Raw genomic sequence first — 27,780 nt, 5'->3', positions numbered from 1 at the left:
CACAGGCAGCTGCTCACCTGTAACCTCTCCCAGTGGCAGAAGCATCTTGGTTGATCCCAGGTGCAGCTCTGCAGCTGTGGCTGATTGCATGTTTTTTTGTTTAAAGGAAAGAGCATTAAGGATCCACAAGCAGCAGGGAAGCAGATGAATGATGAGACCAAGCAAAACAAGGATGGTCATCCCTCAGAAAGCACTCCCTCCTCAGCCACTGCCCTGATGGAGATGGATGGAGCAGTTACAGATGCTTCAGCTTCAAACCAGGTGTTACCTAAAAACAACGCTGGAGGAAGTTTGCCGTTGGAGTCCCAGACCGAAAGCCCATCCGTGAGATTGGTGGAAGCTGATGGGGCTGCTCAGCTCGTGCCTGGCACTGGGATGGAGCAGACAGACAACTGGGCAAGCCTCCAGCCAAGCACAAAGGGCACCTCCATTGCTTTCTCTTTGGCTGACACAGGCATGAGGATAAGCTTTGTGAGCAGCAGTTCAGCCACTGCTCTGAGAGACCAGCTCAGCTGGACTAATGGGTCCCTCTCAGAAGGCCAGGACAAGGAATGCCCAGCTGATTGCTCAGAGACCTACAGGCTGGCACAGGAGCCAGAACCCCAGCTGAGCAAGACCAGGACGGACCCCAGCAGCGCTCCCTGCAATGAGGCTCATCAGGCAGAGTCAAAAGAGATGACAAAGGAAAACGAAGACCCTGGTACAGACTCACTGTTGGACACCTCTCAGGAGAAGTCCTTCTCAGAGGAGCCAGCCACTGACTCCTCTTGTTCAGCAACACTTCCTCCAGAGCAAACTCACACCGACAGGGAAAAGCAGAGGCCACCTGGGAAACGGAAGAAGAAGAAGAGGCACAGCAAAAGCTATTCAGGTAGCCTATGTCATAAATAGCCCTTGGGAAGCGACTTAAGCGTGAGAGCCCTCCTCATATATTTGTATATAGCTGTTCCTCCCCACTTCAAGGCCCAACGCCACCTGCCCCTAGAGCCACACTTTCATGGAGTTTGATATTTTTTTAAACCTGAAAAACCCAAGCATAGTTCATTTGCATGACATTTATAAGTAGTTTATAAATGGATAATGATGAATCAATAATTTAAAAGCCCATTACACGTACGCAGTAAAGATGGCAATAAGCACATCTGTCAAGTGTGCTAAAGACAGCTACAAGGCATGGTTATGTGCAAACAAGAGCTCCATTAGGCTCCAGAGCAGTGATTAAGAGCATTTAATACTCGGTACTTAATCAGCAATCGCCCCCTCTGAACTACTTATAAACACATAAAGGCAGCAACATCAGTGCTGCCATGGGGTTGTTTGGTTTTTCCCCCCGCTAAGCCTCCTTGCAAGAGCACTCCTGCCTGACAGGGAGCCCCAGGGGTACTTTAAGTAGCTCCTAAACATCAGGCCCTCAAACCGTTACTGCAGGGTGAGGGGAAAAAGTCATTAAAAGTCATTCAAAAAGAGCATCTTGCTGATGCTTCTGCAAAGGACCCTGTTTGACCGGCCAAATTGGGCTGCTCTGCTGGCATAGGGGAGAGGGCTCAGCTGCCAGAGCCTCACAGGTCTCCACCTCACAGCAAAAGACCACAGTCAGTCCTGAAACTGGGAAGAATGTCCCAGTCCTTTAGACTATACCAAGCTGAAGCCACCTTTGGGTGGCTAATTAATCCCAAATTAGAGACACCTCATAGAGAAGACATGTGGGTCTGTCAGCCTTTAGAAAGATACAATATACTGTACAAAACCCATTTTCTGCAAGATCCTGGGTTCAAAAAATTAGACATGAAAGTGGGAGAGTCTCTTTTTAGCAACGTTTAATGTTTTTCCTTCCAAGGAAAGTGGAAGAGAAAGGAAAGAAGGGTTTGAGCACCCGTTTCTGAGAAAGACAGCATGGGTAGAGCAGCGACCACAGAGGAGTTACCTTTTAATACAGCATACCCCAAGGCTGTAGTTAGTTATCTTTCTAAACCTGACACTTACCCCTAGTTAAAAACAAGGCACAAAACAGAAGTGGTTTCCTAGAACTTGCTTCCCAGGTGACAGCAGGAGGAGCCGCAGCAACGGGAGCATCCCATGCTCCCAGCCCTGGCGATGTTTTCCTGACACCTGACATTAGTACTTCTGGCTTAAGAACTGACCCCATCCTGCAAAAGCTACAGGGTTCCCTGGGCATCCAGGGATGGCATCAGAGGGGTTGGAACCACATGATCTTTAAGGTCCCTTCCAGCAAAAACCATTCAATTATTCCATGTTCCTAGGAACATCTCTGCTATTAGACAGCATTTTCATCATAAAAAGTTCCCTGTTACCTTTGCCTTGCCATGACCAGATATATTTAGTGTGTCTCTTTTGTTTAAAAGCAGAGGTTGAGAGTGATACTGGAGATAATAAAACAAAAAAAGGTTGTGTGACACAATGAGGTATGTAAACTCACAAAGGTGTTTTTATGTGAACTAACCACTGCATTGGGACTTCACAGACCTAATCAGTATTCAGCAAATCAGCTAAGCTTTTTGTCTTTGTGTCTAATCACAAATACATGTGAAATAAATTTGTTACTCTGATTTTTACTCTCCAGGGTGTTGATCTTGCGTTGAGTGGAGTCAGTGCTGACCTCCCTTTGACACAAGATCACAGCCCACATGTTCATCCTCTGTGTCAGCAGCAACCAAACTGCCTTTCCCTGCAAATAATTAAAAGTCATTATTCTAACCAAATAATCAAACCTCTCGTGATGAAAAAAGTCCTTGCTTTGATCCCATTATTTTCCCAAAAACTGTAAAAATGCAATTTCAGTACCTACCTCCGGCAAAGAACGGTCGGTTTGCTGGTGGGTAACCACTTTCTGTAGCACTATTTAAATATGGCTATCTGGAAAAGGGAATAAAACACTGGACTCAGGGACAAGTACTTGTTGGGGCAAGGCACGAGCTCCCACTCAAAGCTAAATTTGACTCCAGAGTTGCACACAAGTTCTCTGTATCCTTCACTGATGCTGGCAACATATGGTTGCCCCTCAAAAGGAGTTTCAGGATGAGACTCTCATTTGCAAAACTTTGTCTGTTTTTACAGCAAGTGGAAAGAAAAGTAAGAAAAAGAAACAACCGAAACACCCACTGTACTGAAATTGCATAATTACGCCTTGCCCTTTCCATGCTGATGAGCATCTCTTATGAACTAAATCAATATTGTCAAATTGCTCTTTGTCTCATTTCCTCAAAGGAATGTATTTATTCTCCAGCATCCCCAGTTCCCTGGGGCTGGGAGCCCAGCTGGGAGCCCTGCTCCCACACAGCCCATCAGCCCCAGCCCCTGGGATGGCAGAACAGAGAAACCTGTGGAGGATTTCCCCACAGGACTGCTTTTGTTCCTGCACCTGGATTATCATTTCTAGCAAGAGAAAATAGGATTTACACTGGGTAGTTGCAGTCCTGACTACTCCTGCCCTCATCTTGGCGTTTTCTGTACAGGATTATATTAAGTGGAAATAGCTCTGTTGGTTTAAAAATCCTGAGGAAGATTTACTGCAGGAGCAGAAAATAGTAGCATTGAAGGATAGGTGGGAAGTACATCAGGACTGGTGGTCGTGCTGCACTGGGAAGGCAGCTGGAACTGCGTTAACTGAGTTAAGCTTATTAATACATATTATAATTAATATATTGTATGTATTAATACATAATATAAATTATGTATTTTTTCAAGCTCTTGGATTCCAGCATGCAGGCTTAAAAAAAGTAGTTTTTGAAAAATTAAAAAAAAAAAAAAAAAAAAGAAAAGAAAAAAACACAGACAGCTTTGCTTTGTCCTTAAGAAGACATAGGAATACAACACAGAGGAAGGCTTGGACAAATGATGCCTTTATGAAGTGGCCAAGTGAGGCAGGAGTTTCAGTGCATCCTTGGAATGCAGCACCTGGCATCACACCAGGAGCACCTACGTGGGCTTCAATGCCAGGAGGCAGAGATGAGCTGCACCTTGAAATCTACAATTCTCTTTTTCCTCTCTGTCTGTCTTTATGTCACAAGGCAAGGTCAGCAGGAAAAAAAACAAACACATTTGCTTCTCTTTGTCTCCCACCACAGTGCTTCCTCTCCCAAATGCAGCTCAGGTCCATCCATCCCTCTTCGAATGACAGATTCAGCAAGCCTAGAGTGCTCCCATTCAATCTTTTTAACTAGGATGTTCTACCTGATTTTTTTTTTTTTTTTTAAATTTTACTGTATGTTTTGGCCCAAGCACACATGATCTGTTCAGGTCACCACTAGTTCTCTTTTGGTACAGGATATTGCAGATATTGAGCTCTGGTCTCACCTGGACTATATCTTGTTATGCAGAAATTTCTGTAGTAATGTTGATGTTCCTTAATTGTCAGGTTTTTCACCCAAAGATTAGCATCCCACATCATATTCCTGAAAAAAATAGTTAGTTGGCTTTCCTCTGGAACCAATGTACAGGTGGGTATTCTGTGTTTGTGTGCACATTGGTAACATCTGAACTCATTTCCAGCCAAATCCAAAAAAAAGCTGGAAGAATGTCCATTTAACAAAGGTAACAGTCAAACAGAGGAGGAACTGTACAAATGCCTAAACTCAGGAGAGATGCTCTTTGAGTTTCCTTGCCTTAGACCCCAGAGAATTCCTACAGACAAATGCTCACGTCTGTTCATGCAGCTTCCCTGTTCTTCTCCTCCCATCTGTATGTCACTTGGAAAAGTCAGAATAAAGAAAAGCATTGAAAGCATTAAGTCCATAAGCAGCTAGGCTTTGGCAATTTCCCTGCTCACAAATATACTTGATTTATTCCATAGAAAATAAAAGAAAAACCAAACTGGGAGCACAGGCCAGCACTCAGAGACCACAGCCTGGTGAGGAGGGAGGGAAGGGGCAGAAGGGCAGCTGTGACATTCACGTGGCACAGCGGCACATCAACTCTTGCAGAGAGACAGAGGTGTTTGAGGGTCAAGGTTTTTCTTTAATTCTAGAGGAACAAATGCCTCACCTCCCCTTCTGCAGACAGTACTGTCTGCAGGCAGTTTTTAGATGGACCACGAGAATGTCATCAAGCTAATGCTCTTCCTCCTGTTTGGCCTTTGCCTTCGTGTCTGCCATTAGAAATGGTATTTGGTTTGATTATGGAGTAAGACAGGCTCTTAAAAATGTCAGTGTGCTGCCCCAGCCCTCTGACAGTCCTGCTAAATCATCTGGATTTAGTAAGTTCAGCGATTTAATATCTAGAAGGATAAATGTTGTTGGACTGAACTAGCACCCAGCTTAAAAGCAAAGTTGCCCAAACTCTTGAGCATCAGGATTAGTTCTGGAAACATGAGGTTTTTATTAAAGACATGCAACTCTACCTGTTTTTAGGTTATCTGAAGAACAGATTAAGCTAGTTTCCCTAGAAGCGTCCCAACTGTTAGATACACATGCATGCAAAAAACACACTTCTGTTCATAGTTGCAAATAATTTGCATTTCCCCCTCCTCCTGCAGGTGTCACAGCAAGGCAGAAGGTATAAGAGAGACCAAGTGAACCACTCTCATGTCCCTGGAGCACTACCAGTTTGTCAGAAACCAGGTTCTGCATCGACGAAATGCCACCGTGGACACCTTCTGCCCCACATAGATGCACCACTTCTCCTCCTGCAGCCTTTCTCTCCCCTCCTGAGGACCTAAAGAGCCTCCCCAGAGACTTTGGACCCCTCAGCCCATGCCTTACACCAGGCACCTGGGAAATGGGGTACAGTTCTGCACATGGCAGCAGCGAAAGGGTCAGACCTGTCATCCACCAGCGTGGAAGCTGAGTCTTTCAACCTGCTCTTAGGCCAAACTCCTCTTGAAATGACAGCTGAGTGTGGCCTAAGAATGGACTGCAGTGTTTAGCCCTCAGAGAAACGTTAAAAATAGCAGTGCCTGAACGAAATTAAGGGTATAAATTAAGCAGTGGCTGTACCACCACAGGTGGAAGTGTGTTAACTCCCTCTTCTCATCACCCACTGACGATTTGTATTGGATCAGGTCCAAGACCCAGATCAGACAAATGTATTTTTACTCTCAATCATTTAAAGCAAGGGGAATCAGTTACAGGGAGGGGGGAAAAAAAAAGTAAAATAAAAAAAGAGATATTTTAGTAGGCATATGGCCATATAAACAGTGTGTGGTTCCTACATAATGCTTATGTGCAATTAAGTTGAAGCACGTCAGTAGTCTTAAGTAGTCTCGTCACACACACTGAAGTGTACATCAGCTTTTGGAGAACCTGGGCCCTTGTTTCTCTTATTAAGGCAACAGGAAGAGGTTTTCCAGAGTGCTCTGCCGGACACAGTTTCAGCTTATCCTTTAGTAAATCTCTGGGTTTGACTTCTGTTGTCAGCTGCTTGCACTCAAGAGTCTACGTCCAAGCTGCAGAACGTTTTGAGTCATGTTACTTTGGCTTTAAAACTGGGACTGTGCAGTATTGTGTTTTCAAAATACAGAGCTTTATTTCTCAAGTTTTGTAATAACACTGTATCATAGTTTTGTACATATCTGCCCATTTTAAAAGATCTATGTTTGTTGAATCTATGGTGTGATGCTGTGCTGAAACATGAATCAAGTGGAAGAGCTCGGTACATTTCAGAACTGTTCTTTTATATTGCAACTCACTGTGGCTAGACTAATGTGCAGGCTGAAGCTGATTTTGCTTTGCTTAATAGGACTTGTAATGTCCTTGTAACACTGGAAATTTAGAAATGAAAACAAGAATTAAATAACTGATTTGCTTTAACCAAAGCATCGCTATGAGCATATTGAGAATTGGTCAACAAAAGCAGAGATGAGTTGAGAGCAGACACGTGGGCAGATTGAGTGCAGGAGACCCTGCAGAGCAGCACAGCCTAATTGCAGCAGAAAGCTCATTCCTGCTGGCAGAACCATGTCACTCTCTCCAGGTTTGACTTGCAGGACTGTCTCCATCACATTTACAGGTTTTCCCTTTTCTCCCCTCTTTTCCAGTCTCAGAGCACATCACCCAAGCATCATCTTTTTGCTCTTCAGTCTAGCTCCTCTGCTCTCAGACTAGACCCCAGGCTACAAAAACCTGAGTATGAGATGCATTCTCCCAGCAGCTTTGCAACCTCCAGGTTTCCAGCAAGAGCCTGCAGCCCAGGCTGGCAGTGCACAGCCAGCTTCCTCCTCACCACCCCCCTGGCTTATCAACAGGAACAACATCATTTGGAGATGCAGGACTGGGGAAAAAAACAGGTTTTTTGTGTAACAAACAGGTTTTTTAGTCTGTGTAACAACACAGGTGTTCTGTGTTACCTAGGGAACCTTGCCTGCTCATGACCCACTGGCTGCTTGCTTCAGATGCTGCAGCATGTGTCCACTTCTCCACCTGGGTCTTTCAGCTTTCCCCATTTCCACCCAGAGAGAGCAGCTCATTTCCACAGAGAGAGTTTTTTGGTTTTTTTTTTTTTTTTTTTTCTCTGTGTTCTTACCTTGGCCTTCAAAGAGAGTGTTTGGCATTATCTTCTCACTGCCTTTAAGAGTTTTCAGAGAAATGGGTAATTTTGAGCCACTGGAGGCTCTTTGTTCAACAGTCATCTGTGAAAACTATATTGTCTATTCAGTCACATCCCAATAAGCAGACTCAAGCACAGCATTTATAATTTATTACTCCAGAGCAGCTCTGCTTCCATTACAGTGGTTATTTAAGAAGAGCAGGGAAACAGAATCAGAGCAGGTCAAAGACTGATGCTGAACTGGGATGTGCAGTTTTACTCCATTTGTGAGATTGAAATAAAGCTTATAAAATCCTGAAGAATTTTCAGTGGCTGCAAGGCCAAACTAATTGCCAGTAAAAGAAAAATCACTCATAGCTACTTGAACAAGTCTCTGTGTTTGGATCTCAAAAAAGAATTCTTGTGGTATATTACAGCAACTGCACATGGACTCCAGTATGTAAACCAGGCTGTGGTCACCACAAGTTTCTTGCTGCCAAATAAATGCATATTCCTTAATTAAGCATTGGCTATGTGATAAAAGTATGAGAGAAATCAGCAGAAATCTTTTTCAAGTACTTTACATCAAAAATCAGATATGTTTAATGAGATGGATTTCCAGTGTTAGCTTTTGGGGACTTTTGGTTGGCTGTTTGGTGTTTTTTTTTATTTCAATACTTGATGAGTTTCCTTTTTCAAGTGGGGATGGAGAAGACCTGTGATTCACAAGAATTTGTACATCTAAGTCCTGTATTTCCCACACAGGATATAATACACCTAAGCATGTAGTTCTTCTATATACTTAGTAATAATTACCAATTGTTTTGCTCTTCTGTCAGCTCACTCAGTGCTCTCAGGTGGATTCCATCCGTCCACATAGACTTGTGAGTGTCTAAGTGGCACAGCAGGTCACTAACTACTTACTCCTGGATTTCAGGGGGTCTGTTCTGCTCTCTGTCCCTGTCTGCCTGATTGCCCTCATAATAACCAGTCTTATTGTTAAATAAGACCGAGGCAAAGAAGGCATTGAGTACTTCAGTCTTTTCCTCATCCATGGTGACAGTGTTCCCCTGCACATCTGATAAAGGATGGAGGTTTTCCTTGGCCCTCTCTTGTTGCTGATGTATTTATAAAAACACTTTTTTATTATTTTTTGCAGCAGTAGCCAGACTGAGTTCTAGCTGAGCTTTCACCTTTCTAATTTTCTCTTTACTTGATGTCACCATCTCTGTAAGTGTTCAAGAAAGGACTCAGCGTGACACTTACTTAGTGCTATGGTTTAGTTGACACGGTAGTGTTCAGTCAAAGGGTGGACTCAATGATCTTGGAAGTCTTCTCCAACCTTTATGATTCTATGAAACAAAAGAGGCATATAAATGGAGCTATATGTACTTCAGGAGCACCACCACAGCCTTGCACTGTACTTAGAGCGTGGCTGAAACCTCAAAGCTATGCCAGTATCTTTTGGGTTGAGTGTACCATTTAGTCCTCTCCTTCATTCTGTAGAGCAGAGGGGGCTGAGAAACACCTTCTGTTCCTGTTAGAAAGAGAGAAGATAAATTTAAATAAAAGAAAAATGCGTAAGTTTCATCAAAATTAACCAGTTTTCATTCTGTCTAAACATGAAGCCTGGATCTGTGGCTTCATATTTCTGGTACATAGGGGTCAACCAAGATACTAATTTGCCAACGCTGAACGTTAGCATAGTGCAAATGCTGCTTGCTCTGTCTGTGTGGTGATAGTCATGGCCATGAAATATGGGTGACCATGTTAGTTATGGGATTATGTCCACATAATGTATCTGAAAGGAAATACGGCAATGAAAGAGCTCCATCACAAACCACATTTTGTTTGGTCACCTCACAGCTAAGCTGTGGGCAGGATGTGATAAACAGCTTTCCCGGGAAGAAAAGTGTTAACAGAGGGTTAAAAATGGGGCAGAGATAGTGACAGGACCTCTCTAGGTGTTCACAATTACTGCATAGTGACAATCTTGCAAAATAACCACATGATTTGCAAGGTTTGCAATGGAAATTAGGTCCATAGTACAGCAAAAGGTCTCCAACTCCTTAGTTCAGAGCAGGCCTTAAATACCAATGGAGAATTTGATCACTGGAAGTTAATCAACATATTCAGCACTGTAAGTAACTCACCCCTTCATCCATGCTATGCTGGCACTTAATTCACATTAGGGACTCTCTAATGCTCTCTTTGGTGCAGCATAAACAGCTCCTGCAAGAACTGTGTGTGACAATTCATACAGAGCCAGGTGTCGGTAGGAATTAGCAGGAGCCCTGCACTTCCTTAATGGACTTTAAGCAGGCTCAGCTTGCATTACTTAAAGTCAGAAGACAAGAATCACTCTGTGGCAGTCAGCTCCTATCAAGTCAGTTTAGATATGTGCCCAGCGTGTCAAAGGAGGGGGTTTTTTTTCTAGGATCAGCAGTCTTCACTGATGACACCTACATTACAGTTATGGTTGATTTGCCCTGCTCTGGGCATGCAGAACTTGATGTGCTTGTTTAGTACTTATGCAGCTTCATACAGCATAATCTGCTATGAGTTTACTCATGAATTGGTGACAATAATTACCAAATCCATCACTCAGAGTAGATGGAGAAAGTGAGAGGAGAAGCAGAGGCAGCACATGCAAAAAGGGTAATCGGTCCTGTGATCCTTTGAAAACCACAACTCAATTTTGTAACCTAAATGAAACCCTCAATAGCACACAAAGGAGTGATCCTTTGAGACCAACAGATTGTTCTATACATTTTATCATGCTTTTTAATCTCCATTCTTTAAGGTTTTAACAGCTCAATTAGAAAAAAACATAGTGGTGATGACAGTCCTCTGAAGGGGAGCTCAGACAAGACCATTTCCAGGGTCCCTTCCAAACACCTTTTCTATGATTCTCTGTTCAGGAAGAAGTAGAGACAAAAGATGCAGACAAGATAAGAATAATACAAGTCCAGAAGCCCTTTCAGGTCTGTATGCTAATCCTCTTTGGTGAAGCAGTGTCATACACAGAAGAATAAGCCCAAGGAGTAGGGACCACATTCACCATATCAGCAGTCTACAAACCCAGCCTGAATCACAGACAAATGATTTTTTTTTCTAAAATATCTCTTTAATTGAAGAGACCCCAGGGAGAACAGAACAGAAGGGCGTTTTCTCCCTCCAAGTATTTTCAACTGCTTTATTTTGATTTTAGAAGCCTAGAGGGCAGAGGAGAGACCCTGACCCCTACAGGGCGTGTTCTGTGGCACATACAGCTGCCTGCAGAGGCCTGAGTGCAAACCACAGCACAACTGCACGTCGATCAAATGGCAGCACCATGGTAATCTCTTCCAAACCATGACCTATCTCAAACCTAGCAAATATCTAGAGATTGAAGTTGTTATATCCTGTCCCTAATACCTTCATCTATACAAGCCCAAACTGAAGTAACTGTTGAAATTCCATTTTGAAGGCTTTATCCCTAGGATCTATGAACAGACCCTACAACACAGCTTCTCCCAGCCTCCTACCTGTCACAGTCCATCCCCATACTTCACATACACCTTCACATGGTTCCTTGGTTGAACTGCCTCATTCTTCTGCTGCAGGGCACGGAGACCACAGCAAAGGGGTCTTAGCAGCACTGTCCCCCACATCTGCCACCCACAGCTGCTGTTGCTGGACCAGGCTCCACCTGCCGCAGATACCAAGGCTCTTGCCATCCCAGCAGCTGCCAAAAAGTGGAGCCAATTGCCTTAGAGGGCTTTTCCACTAACTCCCATCACTAGGACTGAGTCCACAGGCATTGATCACACAGACTTCACAGCCATCCTCCAGCCAGCAGCAGGGGCAGTCAGAGTGAGAAGTGAGTGCTTTCACTGTTTCCAACCGCTACCATTTTTTTGATATGAGAAAATGAAAGTATCTGGATCTTAGTAAGTGAGAGGTCGATTGCAAAGACTAAACAGGTTTTTGACAGCCAAAGCGCTCTTCAAAGTGCATGAAATGCTGTGAACTTGGGCTATTGAGATCACTCATTTTCTGCCACTGGCTTCCTAAGAGGCTGTGGGCAAACCATTTTCCTGTGCCTTGGTTTCCACATCTGTGAAATGGGGGCAGTGGCTTCCTTTGAAACACTTTGACAACTGTTGATGTAAAATACCATGAAAGAAATATTGTTAGCTATAAGCAAAAAAAAAAAAAACAAACAAAATTCTGTTCTTTTATTTTCTGGCATCATAACACATGTTTGTAGCCATATTAGAGTCAAAACAAAAGGAAGAGGGAAACTTTCAAGGAATTATTGTTCTCCTAAGGCCTCTCTGAACCCAGGTTGTAGAAGGACCGTGGAAACTCCTAGGAACATATTTCAAAGGAAGACAGAGGACCTTACAGCAAGAAGATTGCTTGTGCAAGAAATGATTAAGATCTTCAATTTCTTCTACTTCTTATCTTTATCCTTGTAAGAATCATAATCATCAAGAATAAATTACACCTGAAAAGTCAACAGTGAGGAACATCACACTGGGAGCATCTCAATGCAAGCCAATCCCTGAATCCAAACTACAGCAAGTGGAGCCCACTGGGAGGTAACAACAGCTTTGTACTAGTTAGGGACATGTTTCTGCACAACCAAGTAACTAACCCTCTCCCCAGCTGGGTTATACATCCTGTCATTTACCTCCAGCCACTTGGTAAGCAGTACATCTTCATATCTTCAAAAATATCTGTATTGCAGACATCAACTCTGTGCTTACGCTTTTGATGGTTACCTTGAAAGCGTATGGGGCACAGTTTCTAAATAAGGACTTCCCCCTCAAAAAAACCCCATTAAGTATTAAGAGCACACAAGGAGAAATATCAGGTCTTCTGGAGCATTCACTGAAATACCCGTTTCCAGTATAATAATGACCAATAAATGAAATTCCAATTAAAAAAACCAAGATTTAAAAAGCTAATATAGCTCCTTATCAGCCTGCCAGCAACAAAAGAAATGAAAAACTGAGAGTTCTTATGTGACCCAAGACAGAGAGGTAAGATAGTTTTTGGATCTGACTTAAAATTCTAAACTCTGTGCCATCAAAATACAGCTTCTCTTTCTAGGCTAATGAGAAGCGTGCCTATTTTTAGCATGTCAGTAAGCAGATGGAAATGAAAGCCTGTATTGTGCTGGTCCCCGAACATCAGCAGCTTTCCAATAAAACAAAAGGTGCAGTAGCAGAGCACTGAAAACAGCTTCACAGTTAATTGCAAGTTAATTGATTCAACTGGATCATCAGAATTGGGCTGGTGTATTCAGTCAACCTCTGTTCCCTGCCCTGCCTGAATGTTTCACTTACTGAGCCTTTGGAGCTTTCCCCAGCATGATACTCCTTGTCTGGTTGCGTGGAGATGTGTGTGTTTATGTATGTATTCACCAGAAGGGAGGGTTTGCACTTTCTGAGGAGAAATGTCACGCAGAGAATTCTTTTTAAAATATACCCACAAGCTCATTTGAAAAGTATCAGCAATGTAAGTTACAGCTGCCTTGAAGTTATACCAAAGCTTTAATCTTCCTAAGAGCATGGATTTCTCTACGCAGTCTCCAAAGTATAATCTTTGGAGATACGTTATTATAAGCCTATTTATCATTCAAAGCATATTAGCTGTTTCCTGTGTAGTACTACTTGTTAGTAGGATTTTTAAAAATAAGACTTTTCTTGACACAAACCCTGTAGCAATTTAGATGAGCACTCTGATTAAAAAAAAAAAAAAGCTTCCTAATTAATAATCTTACTGATTCTCCCAATAGCTTAATTAAAATAAACAAGCAGCAAAATTTTAACATGAGCATTTCTAATAAGATTTTTTTTAACAGCTCATTTTACTACTAATATTTCTAGCAGAGAGTGGTTTATTTCTCATTAAGCTTTCTTATTTCTCATTAGGCTTTCTCATAGGGCTGAGTCCCTCACTTGTCCTGTTAGGGTAATTACAGACATCTGTACAAGTTTACCACAAAGATTGTGAAGTCCTAAAGGGGATACATTAAGTTGTTTACATAAATTAAATGTAAGCCTGTCTTACCTTTGGGAAAGTGTTAGTGCTTATTTGTGCAAAAAAAAATTATGGAAACCAACAACAAATTAATCCAAGTAAACTGCAAACACATTTAATATTAATTTTCTATTATAGGCCTTTGACTTAGTTATTTTAACTGGTACCATTTAGCATGTAAATCAAGTGCTATTTTCTAGTTGATTTAACACTGAAAGTTTTTTATGTAAGCCATTCTTACTAAATTAAGACTGAAAACAAAAATCAAAAGTTTTATTTCTTTTTTTTGCATTAAAGCCACTGGTTTACAGTTTTACTAAGGCTGTTGTAAGAGCTGGGGACTATAATCAGTATGAACTACTAGGTTTCAAAGACACTGTTCCAAATTATAGATGTTTTGCTGGTATGCTATTGACTAGAGATGCATGAATTCTTAGTTTTAATGCAGCTCCCTTACAGAGTTTTGTGCAAATCACTGTCTAAATCTCTGTAAATCACTGCCTAAAATTGCTGTGTCAGGAGGAAAACGGTCACTCAAAAGCATTAATTTAGCCCTTTTGGAACATAAACGTGGTGTGTATACCAAATAAATCTCTGATCCTGCACTGAAAATGAAAGTCCCTATCTAGTCAACTCTGTTAAAGCTGCCGATGCCACTAATGTGTTTTGTTAAAGACAGGGATGGCAGGGGCTTTATTTCTGCTTACATACAGTCCCTAAAAAAGCTGCACCTACTGTGTCATTATTTCTGGAGCATTGGTGGTTGCTCATTGCTCCCCTTTTACCACATGGGGTTTCTGCTGCTGTTGATGGCCATTGCTGCAGAGGTTATAAAGAGAGACATCACACAGCACCTCCAGCTACTGAGATTTAGTGTCCCAGGACGCTGCTCATCCTCAAGAAATGCAATTATTTGCAAAAGAAAGGTTCACGCAGTCAAGCAAACAAAACCAAGTCCTGAGCCAGCAAGTGCTCTACTAACTTCAATAGGTCTGTCTCCAAGTATAAAACTGGGCTTACACACAAGCTGGGGACTTTTGCATAGCCTTTTACAAAAGGCTCTGAGAGAAACTGTGTAGGCAAATACTTGAGAAGCTCAAGGCAAATATAAAGATTTGCTCTAGAAGAAAATTTGAAGGGCAAAACAAGACCATCTTACTCAATTGTTACCAGTCACCTTCACGTGAGGCCACAGATACCTAAGCAGCTCAGCCTGAGTCCTCCTCCTCAGCTGTACCTTGTTTAATTTATTAGGCTATTTTGAAGGTTTCTATTAGTATCCCCACCCTTTTGCACTCAAGGCTAAGTTGTGGCAACATGGTTTCTCAGGAATAAGTGACTCTGTCCCTGCTGTTTGAGATGTCCCTTCTGTAGACCAACTGTAGCAGAGGCATCCATTTACCCCCTTGCAAGAAAAATCCCACTGAATGGCTGAGCAGCAAGGAGGAAAAAACAACCAGGTAGAGATTTACTCTGCTGATACCATTTTCTCTTCTCTTTTTTTTTTTAATGTGTCACAGGAAGGTAGAAGGACCAGGAGAAGTCAAAAAGGAGCCTTGTGGCCAGCAATACTGCTTTGCTCCTGACTTGCACAGCTGAAACAATGAGGAAATGTCACTTGGAAATATTCGTGTTGTTTACCTTAATAGGAAGGTCACTGTTATTTCTGTGTCTCTGTGGGAGTTAGCAGTAGCCAGCAGTTTTGCTAATCCATGCACCTCCTTGTTGTCTTATAGAGCAGGAAAATGGGACCGGGGCAAGCCATGGAGAGCCTGCTATCAAGCATGCAGAGCCCAAAACACTGCAAACCAGTGTCTAGAAGATCTGCTCAAAAGGTGGACAGGTGCACTGAGGTTGATACAGACTTGGAAAAGGAGAACTCCAGTGCAGACCTGAGCCTTTCTTCAACTACTGGCCTTTCTGGAAAATCACAGCAACGCCCAGGGAACGTGTCACCTTCCCAGAAAGGGGTTTCGTTTTCGTCGTCGTCCTCCCAAGGACAGTCTGTCATGCCAGCCGTGCTACCACAGCTGCCAGCCCCTCCACCTCTACCTCCTGGGCACAGGGTGCCTCTTCCACCCCCATCTGTGCCTGGCACAAACACCCGGTCGCTCCCACCTTCCCAGCCATGCAGCAATCCTGGGTGCAATCGCCTTACTCGTGGATGTGGGGGGCAGCCCCCACCTCAGAAGACACCGACTCTGAGGATGAAGGTGTTCCACTGGCAGAAGCTCCCCTCTGACGTGGTGAGACGTACGTGCTTGTTTGTAACGCGGGGCTGATCAGTTCATGTGCTTTGCACCCGAAGGAAAACACTGATGCTGGGGGGCTGAGCCTTGGCTCATTAAGTCAGGTCACACAGGTGGTCCCGTTGCTTGCTCTCAGTCCTGCAGAAAGTTACCAGTCAGAAAGCTGGGCCTTTGCCAACAAATGGAGGAAATAGTTTTAGAAAAAGCTCTGAACTGAGGCTCTGTGGCTGCTAAAATTATATTCTCTTAACCTCTCAATCTCGGTTTGCTGCTTATTAAAAGGCAGTTGTGAGTCTGCACTGATTAAGGTTTGTAAAATGCTCTGAGTGTGTCGAGTGGAAAGATTCTTTGAACAGTTGTGCTCCAGGGTTCTTCCTAATGAACTCCTGGCATATCACCAGTGAGTAAACTCTCAGCTGAGGCTTTTGCTTTCCTTATTTATTTTTTTAACTTGCACAGCCAGAAGATGCATTAGCCAAGATCTGGGGCTGAAAATTCTTGTCAGTAGGGCCTGGAGAACATGTACCCTCAGCGTAGCTCCCAACTTCGTTTCATACTGACCACAGCCATGTGGTTTGTGGAGGATTTCCCACACAATAACACTAAGGACTGTGCTTACCTTGTGTTCTGCCAAAGGGGCTTGCAAGTCCTGTTCAACTTCCAGCAGTGAGACCGGGAACCTATTTCCATTTTTGCTGTGGCTTTTAATACTCAGTTCACGCAACACAGATCTCAGTTATTCTCCCTTGCTTATCACCAAGACAGGGGGACATCAAGGGTAAGAACTTGCTTCTGTGATAAAATACATAAACATAGATACAAAAAATCCTGTTCGAGCCAGAGTCTGTTTTCTTGGGCAGAGATACAAGTTGAGATTCATCCCCAGTGTACTCAGTGTCACTGTTGCAATCTTTCGAAAAGAAGAAGGAGGTGAGATCCTTTCTGAAAGGTGCCGGTATTGTGCACAAGTTCATGTTTTGAAGTTCTGTGTGTTATTTGGATGGCTCCTGATGATTCTGGTATTAATGTTGGGCTTGGGAGTCCTTATCTCTTGCAAAAAGAGACATTTACCTAATGGGGCTCAGCCTCCCCTGTTTGGGTTCCACAATTCTGCAACATGTAGCCAGTCAGGATTCAAAAACAATTTGGAGCAGCCCATTAAGTTCATCTGCTGCCTTCAGTTCAGCGAATCTAATGTGGAATCAGTTTTCCAGGTTTAATTAGCCTTCAAACCTTCGGGATGCTCTCTGTGGGAGCTGTCATTCTTAAATAATTAACATTTGTCCAGGACTAATGAGCATCATATTTCATTCATCCTCTAAAGTGTTTTCCCTTTCAGAAATCAGAGTGCCTTGGAAGTGCTCCTCAGTCTCTGTGGTCCATGGATGTGTTCCATCTTGAGGTGTTATTCTCTTCCAGAAAGCCGCTCCATGTGGGCTGTGATGCCAAGCAGCAGCAAGGAGCTTCTGGAGCCTGACTATGCAAGCTTGGAGCTTCTTTTCTCTGTCCCACCAAGCACACCTCAGGAGAAAATGGGGTCAAAAACAAACAAAGCAAAGGAGGTACTTGGTCTGCTCATTTTTTGTAAAGCCTGGCAAAATTCTTGGAATTGAAAAGCTTATTCTCTCTCTATTGTTGCCAATCATTTATAATAAGAAAGTTTGAAACATTTTGAAGTCCATTACCTGAGGTTGCCTTAAAAAAAAAATAAACAAATAAATAAAGCACAGGAGATGTTTAGAATTAAACATGTCAAAGTAACTGCTGAGACAGGTCTTCATCTGAGAGGGGGAGGACATGGGAATTTCAGTATTAATTCTTATAATAAGAATATTCTAAACAAATCAATTTCCTTCTCCATGCCTTTGTCTCTTTCTAAAATAGATCTCATTGCCTGTATTCTAAATTGCTTGGGACTTGATTAGTGAAGGTTGATGATAATGTTATTACAGAGAAGAATGAATCCCGCTCAATAAACAAACAAAAGCTCTAAAAAAAAATCTGTTAAAGTCCAGATAAATGTATTTCTAGCTGACTGATTTTTTTTTTTTCTTTTCACAGGTCACGTTCATAGGTCCAAGAAAAAGCCTCCTTCTGAGTATACTTCTGAAGCAATTTAAGTGGTAAGATTTGGAGAATAACACCTGAATTACTGATTTGAATATGTCTATGTGTTTATTCAGACCTTAAATGAAATTGATTTGGCAGATATACTTTACAACTACTATCTTTCTCTATCAAGGAGTCAACTTATTTTTCCCCTTTTTTTAACATAATGAGATGTGGCAGTCTCTTTCCAGACAATTAATACCATGTCTCAAACTGGAATTAATTCTAAAATAGACCCACTAATTCCTAAAGAGACAATATTGAAAAATAACAGCCCAATCATGTGGAAACATATTTTTCTTTGGTATTATTGACATAAATATCAAGTCCTGGCAGGAACTGTTAGAGAAGATTATTGAATGGAAGTTTCTAGTTAGTTAATTGCTTTTAAAGAGACATCTCCAGTGGTTCAGATCCAAAGTCATATATAGTTTTTATTTGCAATTTTCCTATAAATAGGAAACAGTTTGTATAATTAAACAAATGGAAATTTACAAAGTCACAGTCCTCACAGGGAGGTGGGGGATGGGGAAGGAAAGGAATCTCCACTAGTTCTTGGGAAAATGTCTTTACTCTTAGATTCCCTGAAGCTACTGCAGGATGAAGATAGATGTTCTGCTCTCTCCCTGCCCTTTGTGTCATGGCCCTTGTTGAAAGGGCTTCAAGCAGAAACTCAGCCTAGGAGTTCCTTTGCATTAAGAATAAATCAAAATCAGTGAGAGGAATTTTTTTTTTAAATCATTATTATTCTTTTTCCATTACAAACTGCTTCTCAGTGGGGGAGAACTGTGCACAGCCTAATCCAGATGCTATTTCCTCTCTTCATGATTCCCTGGGCAGTGTTTGAGCTCTCCTGGGAGCAGCTGGTGACCGTGGGATCAAAGAGCTGGGCCCTGCTTGCAGTCATGAGGGAGGAGGCTGCTCTGCAGCCCAGTGCTGTCTCTGTTAGCACTGGTGGCTGCAGGGAGCTCAGACCTCCAGAGCCCAAACCACAGCAGTCTGGAACCATTTCAAACACATGTTGCTTGCCAATGTTGCTAGCAAGGATTTGGGATAAAACTTCTGGGAGCCATTGGTCTTATCCTTGTCTTTGCTGCAAGCAGTGGGGGAATTCAAATGTAAAGCTCTTCTCAGTGGCACTGGACACCCACAGTAAAAGGAGAGCTTTGGGGGTTCATTGTGTAAAGATGAACAAAGCCTGGAATGCACACCTAAATTACAAGGAATATTGCTTCAGGCTTAAAAAAAAAATCCTTTGCATTTTCATACCTCCACCGTGCTTTTGACAACTAAGAACCAAACTGTAATGGGAGGCAAGCATGAATTACTTCACCTACTCCTGCAGTGCTAGCTGAGAGACTGGGATCTCAGGTTATTAACCCTATTGCTCCACAGCACTTCTCTCTTTCCTGCAGCTCCAATGAAGAGATTGTTGCCATGATTCAGAAAGGGGATAGATCCAAGTTGGATGCTGAGATACTGAAGCAGCTACTTAAACTGCTGCCTGAAGACCAGGAGGTATCAATAATGTGTCATTCTGATGGAGTTCAGTGTGTTGTGTGGTCAGCTTCAAACATTTTGCACTGCTAAAGCAAGCAGCTATGACTAGATCCCACATCCTCCTGCCCCATCTTGGTCCATGACATTCCAAGGCAGGGCAGTGGGAAGTCCACCCCAGCAACAGTTTGGCCTCTTTACACAGAGTTTGGGCAAGAGCACATTAGGAGACTGAACACAGGTGTAGATCAAGGGCTGTTCTCTGTCCCATAGTTTTGATTAGGTGGATGAAGCATGTTAGTATTTGTGGACTTAGGTGAATAGAGAAACTTTCAGAGAACATTTCAATGAGGAGGAAGGAACAGGATCCATTCCTTAAAGGGGTTTCTGCGTGTCTATGCACTATAACTTGCTGAATCCCAGCCTACAGATTAGGAATTCATCCTAGGAGATTCTGTACAAATGCAAAAGGTCTTGCAGTCAAAACAAAACCTATATGTTTACCCTTGAAAACCAGTTCACATGTAGAATTTATTGTCCATCTGCCTCACTCCCATTGCCTCTGCAAGTTCAGAGAAGCCGGTTTCATGGCTCTAAAAAGCAACAGGCACCATGAATATATGTGTGGTTATTTTACTCCTTTATTCCCTGTTAGATAAAATATTTGTGTGGTTATTTTACTCTCTTATTCCCTGTTAGATAAGGAGCCTGAAAACTTGCAAAGAAGAAAAATCACAATTAGCAAATGCAGATCAGTTCTATCTCCATCTTTTGGAAGTTCCCGGGTAAGCAAAGTTTTGCTTATCTTCAACCCTTGAGTGTTGTTCTTATAAGATTCATCCACAAGAATTAAGGTCTCTGCTTCCTGTGCTAGAGAGATGTTCCTAATATTTAGCCTTCAGCATAAATCATCTGACTGCTATTTGTGGAGCTGGCTTGAGAAATTTTTCCTTCACAGAGGCCAAAGAGACTTTCAGGCACCTTCGGCAAACTACGGTTAAAATAACCTTGCCATGAAAAACCTCTTGACTGTTGAACAGCTACTCCTGTGTGGTGTGAAGTTGCAGACTGAATCCTGTCACCAGGCTGCTGATTCACTCCACCCCTGGGCAACAGATTCCAGTTTACCAAAGAGAGCCCACAAACCCCTGAGTGAATCACAGCAGTGCCTGTGCTTCCACCACCTCCCTTGTTTTTACCAAGTCAAATGAGGTGCACGCAGAGAAAACCTTTTGCTGTTAATAAAAACACGGTGACATGTCATAATTAATGGCAATATCCTTCCATCAATCTGATCAGTTGCCATGCCACAACCAGAGACACGTTTTTGAAAAGGCGGTGGTGAAAATGTGGCTTTTCATTTTCTCAAACTTCTAGTTAGCTTCAAAAGTACTTTAGAAAATGTTTTCATGGCTCTTAAACAATATTAATCCATGGCAAGGCATGAATGTCACTGCCAAAACATTTCAAATTTCTGTTTGTGAAGTTAAAAGGAGGAACTAAAATCCTGGCTAGTGCTGCCCAGAAATTGTAAAAAATTATGGCCTCATTATGCAAGGTAGTCACTGCCAGATGTCACTCCAGCATTGCTTTCTGAAAGAGGAGATGATAATTGTTTCTAGGAGATCTTTGGAAATATCTGTGTTTGATTTATTTATAAGCTGGTTCTCATGTCAGAGCATTAAAGAGAACGTAAGAATGCTGGTACCGTGCTTTGCCTAAAATGGGTGATACTCTTGCTGAACATGACTCAATTAATCAGACCTGTTGGGTTTTGTTCTTTGTGATGTTTGCTGTGGTTTTTTTCCACTGATCCCTTCTAGTTACCAATTGCGGATTGAATGCATGCTGATTTGTGAGGAAACAAAAATTCTGATGGAGTGTCTGTGGCCCAAAGCACAAGCCATCAAGACAGCCTGTGAAAGTGAGTACATCAGTGCTGCACCAGAGCCCAGGCTCAGCCACTTTCTTCTGCTTGATTAGCAGCAGTGGTAGCATATGCTATAATCTAATCGAAATTAACCTTTTAATTGCTGAATGTGTAGCAAACATAAAAATGATTCTGTAGATTCCCCCTCCTGGAATTCATTCTGCAGAACTGTAGTTTGTGCTGTTCTGCTCTGAAGTGGAGCTTCTGTTGGCAAGAATAATATAAACCTCTCTGTTGTCAGTGGTTCTGCAGAGAAGAAGAAAATTTCCTTAATCATAGGATGGTTTGGATTGGAAAGGTCCTTCCTGGCCTTGAACACTTTCAGGGATCACAGAATCACAGAATTATATAGGCTGGAAAAGACCTCTAAGATCGTCAACCTTTGACCCATCACCACCTTGTCAATTAGATCTTAGCACTAAGTGCCACATTCAGTCATTTCTTTAACACCTCCAGGAAAGGTGACTCCACCTCCCTGGGCAGTCCATTCCAAAGCTTAACAACCCTTTCTGTGGAGAAATTCCCCCTGATATCCAACCTGAACCTCCCCTGGAGAAGCTGGAGGCTACGTCCTCTCATCCTGTCACTTGTTGCCTGGGAGAAAAGGCTGACCCCTACTTTGCTACAACCTCTTTTCAGGTAGTTGTAGAGCATGATAAAGTCTCCTCGAGACAGAGATGTCAGTGCCAGGGACTGTTTAAATACAGGTTAAATTTTTGTGTGCCGTGGAGATTTTTGTCCATAACAATAAATCAGTTCCAGTTTTTCCTGAAGTGCGCACAGGTTGAGGTCCAGCTCAGCTCTGCAGTGGAGCAGAGAACCATGACATACCAGAATTTGGTTTGGCGGCCAAAAAGGACATCCCAGATGATGTTCACCAATGTTTCAGGAGACCTTTTCACACAAAATTAGCCTTAGTTTTAAGTTGCCTCATTCTTGAAGGTGCTCTTGGATTCCAGCTTCAGTTCAATGGTTTTAGAGAATGGTTGATCTCCTCTTGGACATTTAAATTGCACAACTTTTATGTTTGCACATAAAACTTGGCCATACCTGTTTGTCTGATGTCAGTGCTGTGGTTGCTGTTCGCTGGGGTGCAACCTACAGCTCTCTGCAGTCCTCCTCTGTCATCCCCATCCCTCCTCCATCCCATTGTGTGGGTCAGCATTTCTTTTCTGGTTCTACCAAAAACTTTATTCTTCCCCCAGATTCTCCTGCTAAAATACACAACTTCTGGTTATTGTTCTCACTAATGATGATAACAAGGCAAAAAGCCCTTTTCTCTTCTTAACCTAAAATAATATGTGCTGGGAATGGGGACTATAGACTTCCACAGTTTTATACACTTTCTCATATGTGGTTCTCCCTCATAAAGGATTGCAGGGTTGACACACCTGTACTCCAAACTTAGTGTGGAAACTAGTTTTCTATCTACTTGTAAAGAAGAGATCACAATAGAAACTTACTCATTCTACTTCCATTCAGCTGATTTATTTCTGTACTGGTATTTTTCCAAATCCATAACAATAGCTTGACATAATCCTGGATGAAAATTCTGTTACCATCACTGTCAAACCTAAGGAAAATCCTATTTCAGATAATTTAATTTAATTTATTGAAAATGTCTCTCTTCTTATTCTTAGCACTTCTTACCAGTCACCGACTGCCAGTTTTCTGCCAACTGATTCTTAAAATTGGAAACTTTCTGAACTATGTAAGTAAACTGATTTCTTTACTTGTTATATTCTAAAGATAATGGAAAATACAATGCATGACTTGGAAACTGAAGGAAGGATCTTTTTTCTGTATCTTCTAGGGGCATCACACTGGAGATGCTGGAGGTTTTAAAATCAGTGCCTTGCTCAGATTAACAGAAACAAAAGCAAACCAAAGCCACATCACCCTGCTTCACCATATTTTGGAGGTACAACAAAACTGTGAAATTATTCCTGTGTGCATCATTTTCAAATATTAATGCCCCAGAACCTAAGGGGCTTTTCCTTCAATAATACCCCTCCATTAGTATCTGGAGGGTGACGCTCTGTGCCTGAAATACAATGAAATCTTTTCCACAGCTCTCTGTGCAGATGGGATCAAACCCATTTGCAATAATGTTTAGAGAGTTAGCACTAGGCTTCCTTTCTCAAGTTCACTTGACTTGTCTGCTTGCTGCTTTCTTTATCTTCTTCTCCAACTGCTCTCTTGCGTTGACAGATATCCTAAACGCATCTGTCAAACGAAATTTATTTTGGTGGTATGAAGGCAACATCTCAGGTCAGCCTGCGCACTGTGGCAGCTCATAGGATGTAAACCGGAGCACTTAAAAGAGCCTTTTGCTTCCTTTTTAACTCCCTGTGGTTGCCAACATGAGGAAAAGCATGAACAAGACTGAATTTATCTCTATGGTTATAAGAACAAAACCGAGGTGTTAGTTTTGTCAGTCCTGATGTTGTCAACTGAAAAACTCTCCTACCCTTAGGCTGGCTGTGTATGATAACAATTTTTTCCCCTTCAATTTTAGGAGGTTGAAAAAAACCACACAGATCTGCTGCAGCTTCCCAGAGATCTTGACTTTGTTTCCAAGGCAGCAGGGTAGGACATCATTGTTTGTTTCTGTCATGTATGAATTGCCAACCTCTTTAAATCCAACGAGGAGCTGAGTCATTTTATGGTGCTGTAATAAGGTCACAGGACTTCTCTGCTATGGGAGAGAATGGTTGCCTTCCAACACCAAACAGTGTTGAGATTTATAAATCAGCCTGGCTAAGACTTTTATGTGGGGCTCAGAGTGATTTTTCTTTTGGTTGTTCCAGTGCTACTTTAGAAGTAAAACTGTGCAGACAGGGAACATCCCTCATTTTCAAGGACCGGATTTTTCTTCCACATATTACAGTAGAGACGTATCTTCCCTGAAATTTCTCAGTCATTTTTAGTTGCAAGTCCATCAGGAGGTGCAGAATAGGGGTAAGGAGGGAATGATTGGGGTGATTTATGGCAACTGGGGGACCCCTGAGTTGAGTATCAGCATCTTTCTAATATATGTGGGTAGAAAGAAGAGATCTGTTTCCTCAGATGTTCAACTTTCTTCCCATGCGTCCTAAAGCCTTATGAGTCTATCATCAGCTCCTTCTGTTTAACTCAGAGGAATCACATGGAGATATGTTAAATTACACTAATCATAATCTACATTTATAGCGCCAGGATTAAGATCTTTTTTACCGTTATGAATTCATGGGATTAATAGCAAACTTGAAGTGTTTTAGATTTGTAACTTGAAGCAGGGGTAACTTCTAAATCTGGAGATGTATTGACATTTATTGTGTAGCTGCTAAATAATTTTTTAAAATTATTTTAGTTTGGTAGTTGAACAGAAAAGACTACAGCTTTTGTGAGTTATATTTGCAGAATTTAAGTTGGATGTTGCTTTGAACCATGAATTTCTTTTTGGGATGTGTCATAATGGAAATACTTTGCTTACCCAAAACTAGATCTTGCTCATCAATGATACAAATGTTCTCTTCTTTACAAAGTAATTGCCCTCTAGTTCAGTCAAACTCTCAAACCTACAAAAATTGATTTGCTAATCAATCTGTGAAGAACTGTGTACAATGCAAATCCTGCAAGGGACTCTTTTAGGGCTGCTCGCACATGGATGCACCATGAAAGACCAAGCCAAGTTTTGCTGATTCAGTAAATTTTGTCTGGCACAAAGAGTAGTTCAGAAGTACAGAAGATGTTGTTTTGGCAGTGTTTGGCTTCGGATCCCCACATGAGCTAAACTAACTCAGAGAAGAGATACATTTTTGGACTATAAATAGACTAGGGAGAAAAGGCAAGGAGGGAAAAGAACCAGCTAAATAAGGATAGTATTGGCACAGGGGAGATGAGCTTGTGTTGCCTGTGAGTAAAAAGAGGCTGGAAATATTTTGGAGGTTTTTGAATACTAGGACAGGGAGGTTCTGTGAGGTTCTCCCACAGTCTATTGGGGAAGTAGTGAGGGCAAAAGCACAGATTCTTTCTTAGATGAAGATTTGAGCACATAAAAAAGAATTTTGATAGAGGAGAACCACCTGCAAAAGCAGGGCTGGATAATTAATTCTATATTCTACCTTTGTGGACCTTTCAGAATCCACATGGATGTCATGCGGGCTGAGGCAGGTGCCCATTTGAAGAAACTGTTGGAAATAGAGAAACGTTTATTGTTGTCAACAGAAGATTTAAAAGTACAGCATGGACAATCTGTTCAAGTAGGTAATGTGAGTGTGACACATTTCCCATATTTCTTCCTAAACCCCATCTTCTCAAAGGCACTGTGATTCAGGTTGCAGCTGGACTCAGAGCCCTATGAAAAAGAGGTTGTAACTACCCTCCTCCTGTTTCCTGATGGAAGGAGCATCCCAGATTTTCCATTATTTCTGTAATGTGATATTGGGATATGGAAACAGCTGAGGACCAGACAGCTGTTTGTATGGGTAAAAGAAAGGAAGGCCCTAAAAATGAAAATGAGGCTGCAACTATAAATGCGTATGGTACAGTACAGAAACATGTTTTGTCTCACTGTTCTTTGGGGATTAAAGTGAACAGATTTGCAAGATGCTTTTTTTCCCCCCCCACATATTTCTTAACATCCTAGCTCTTCATATTTGCAAAACAGGTCACTTAACTAAAGTTAAAAGGTAGAAATCCTGGTTCTGTATTTAACTTGGCCAGGAATACCACCTAGTGCCTAATTTCCACAGGGTTGTATAATAAAGTGCGACTTTCATCATGGGATGAGCTGCTTTGGGCCAAATGAAATGAGGGGATATGCAGATGGTTCAATTCAGAAGTAAATATCACACTTTGTGAACCAGCCTTGTCTGTCAGTTTTTTAAAAACTGACTGCTCTGTGTTAACTGGCCCGAGTCTTCCGGGTAGCTCAGAACATGCTACTTCTTAATTTGCATAAATTGTGTTTCGAAATGTATCTCAGGACAGCCTCGATGCTTCAAAGGACCTGCAGAAGGAGTTTGCCACCATTGAAAAGAAGAAGGAAGAACTTGCTGATTATCTTTGTGAAGACCGAAGAAAATTGGTTTTGGAAGATCTATTTAGCACAATGAAAACCTTCAGAGAGATCTTCCTCAAGGCCTTACAGGTGGTTTGCATTTGTGAATGTTTAGAAATAGGTTGAAAACTTTTTTTTTTCTTAAGCAAGCAAGAATTTCCTTTTTCTTCCACTCCAAGCTGGGCTACCTAACCCTGGCTGCAGAAGTAAAGGAAAGTAATTTTATGTGGTTGCAACCTGCAGTGGGAAATGAGCATGTGGACAAATATAAAATGGGATTATTTTATTTTATATTTTATTTATTTTATTTTATTTTATTTTGCTATGGGGAGCTAAGGACCCTTCAAGTTGCTTTTCCCACTGCAAAAATTATTAGCCAGTCCTCAGTGCAATAGGAGCTTTGTGGCATGTGAAGGAAATAGCAACATGACATGCTTTATAGGCTTTGCAGTTAGGCAAAAGGTAAATTTTCCAGTGGGCAAAGCCTAATTGGAAGATATGTTTACATGTCAGTATTTCATTGTACTAGTTAGTTCCAAACGGTATGTTTTTTGTTCCCAAAAAAATCCTGAATCTCCCAAGAGATTATATTTGGCACTTTATTAACTTACAGGACTGTGCTCCTTGCAGTAAAGGTAAGAAAACAGCAACTTCCCTGTAAAAGTTGTGTAGAGAACCTTCCAAGCAGTAAGCTTCCATTTCACAACCCCAGCTACATACTAATGTATGTTCCTCTAGGGTTTTCTTAATGCCAGGGGACAGTGGCTTCACATTTATATATTTTAACAGCAAAAATTTCCCACTCCTGTGCTGACTCCAGGAGAACCCCAGCCTGGATTTGCCTTTGGTAGAGGCAACCATCCACCTTACAAGAAGAATTGCAAGAATACAGACAGCTCTGCTGGTCAAGAGAGGCTGAGGGAGTGATTTAGGGTAGATCATAGACTTCAGATGAAAATGATGGAGTTTCTGAGGAAGTGATAGAAGATGAAAAATATATCCTGTACTGCTCCCACTACCTGCTTCTCCTGTGGGGCACTGGGCTGTAATGCCCCAAGCAATGCAGATACCCAAGTTCTGAAATACTGTGATAGTGCCACAGACAGTCTGGAGAATAAACCCTACAAACCACAGATGTTTTGGCAATATGCTTGATCCTCAAAGTTTCTAAACATGAAGGAAAGAATTGAGAGAGTCAAGGACATAATGGCTCAGCATCTGTGCAGAGCTACACTGGAAATTTACTGTAAAGGGTAATTCCAGGTACTGTGGTTCTTTTAAGAAACAGTCCCAATAAAGGTTATATAGTGTCCTAGTATAGCTTCAGGAGATTTAAACTACATTTCTGGGTGCCGCTTGTTCACAGCCAAGTTGGAGCATCAATTTCTCAACAGCATCTCACCTTGAAGGTACCACAGCTGTTAGCCACCTTGTGTGCA

The 27,780-nt window shown here is 41.9% G+C and overlaps 1 protein-coding gene and 1 long non-coding RNA gene across 4 annotated transcripts in view; both read left to right on the top strand.

The window, feature by feature from the left end:
• INF2 (inverted formin, FH2 and WH2 domain containing) overlaps window positions 1-6,089 on the top strand; it is a 40,146-nt gene extending 34,057 nt beyond the window's left edge. For 2 of the 3 annotated variants that reach the window (XM_027901642.1, XM_027901641.1), the window contains exons 21-23: window positions 107-871; window positions 2,367-2,423; window positions 5,492-6,089. In XM_027901642.1, the coding sequence (XP_027757443.1) occupies window positions 107-871; window positions 2,367-2,422 (821 nt within the window). In that variant the 3' untranslated portion in view covers window position 2,423; window positions 5,492-6,089. The remainder of the gene's footprint in view (window positions 1-106; window positions 872-2,366; window positions 2,424-5,491) is intronic. The other variant, XM_027901643.1, reaches the window with a different exon arrangement.
• Window positions 6,090-7,459: 1,370 nt separating this feature from the next.
• Window positions 7,460-26,389, top strand: LOC114066721. The gene is made up of 3 exons (XR_003573234.1): window positions 7,460-7,598; window positions 20,893-20,897; window positions 26,379-26,389. It is a non-coding gene; the product is annotated as an uncharacterized LOC114066721 (long non-coding RNA).
• The last annotated feature ends 1,391 nt before the right edge of the window (window positions 26,390-27,780 follow it).

This window comes from Empidonax traillii, unplaced genomic scaffold (assembly GCF_003031625.1).
Source record: "Empidonax traillii isolate 1590-97213 ecotype Southwest subspecies unplaced genomic scaffold, ASM303162v1 scaffold803:size405832, whole genome shotgun sequence".
In the NCBI taxonomy this organism is placed as follows: Eukaryota; Metazoa; Chordata; class Aves; order Passeriformes; family Tyrannidae; genus Empidonax; species Empidonax traillii.
Note: the sequence above shows the minus strand (reverse complement) of the source record. Positions and strands in the feature narration are given on the sequence as shown.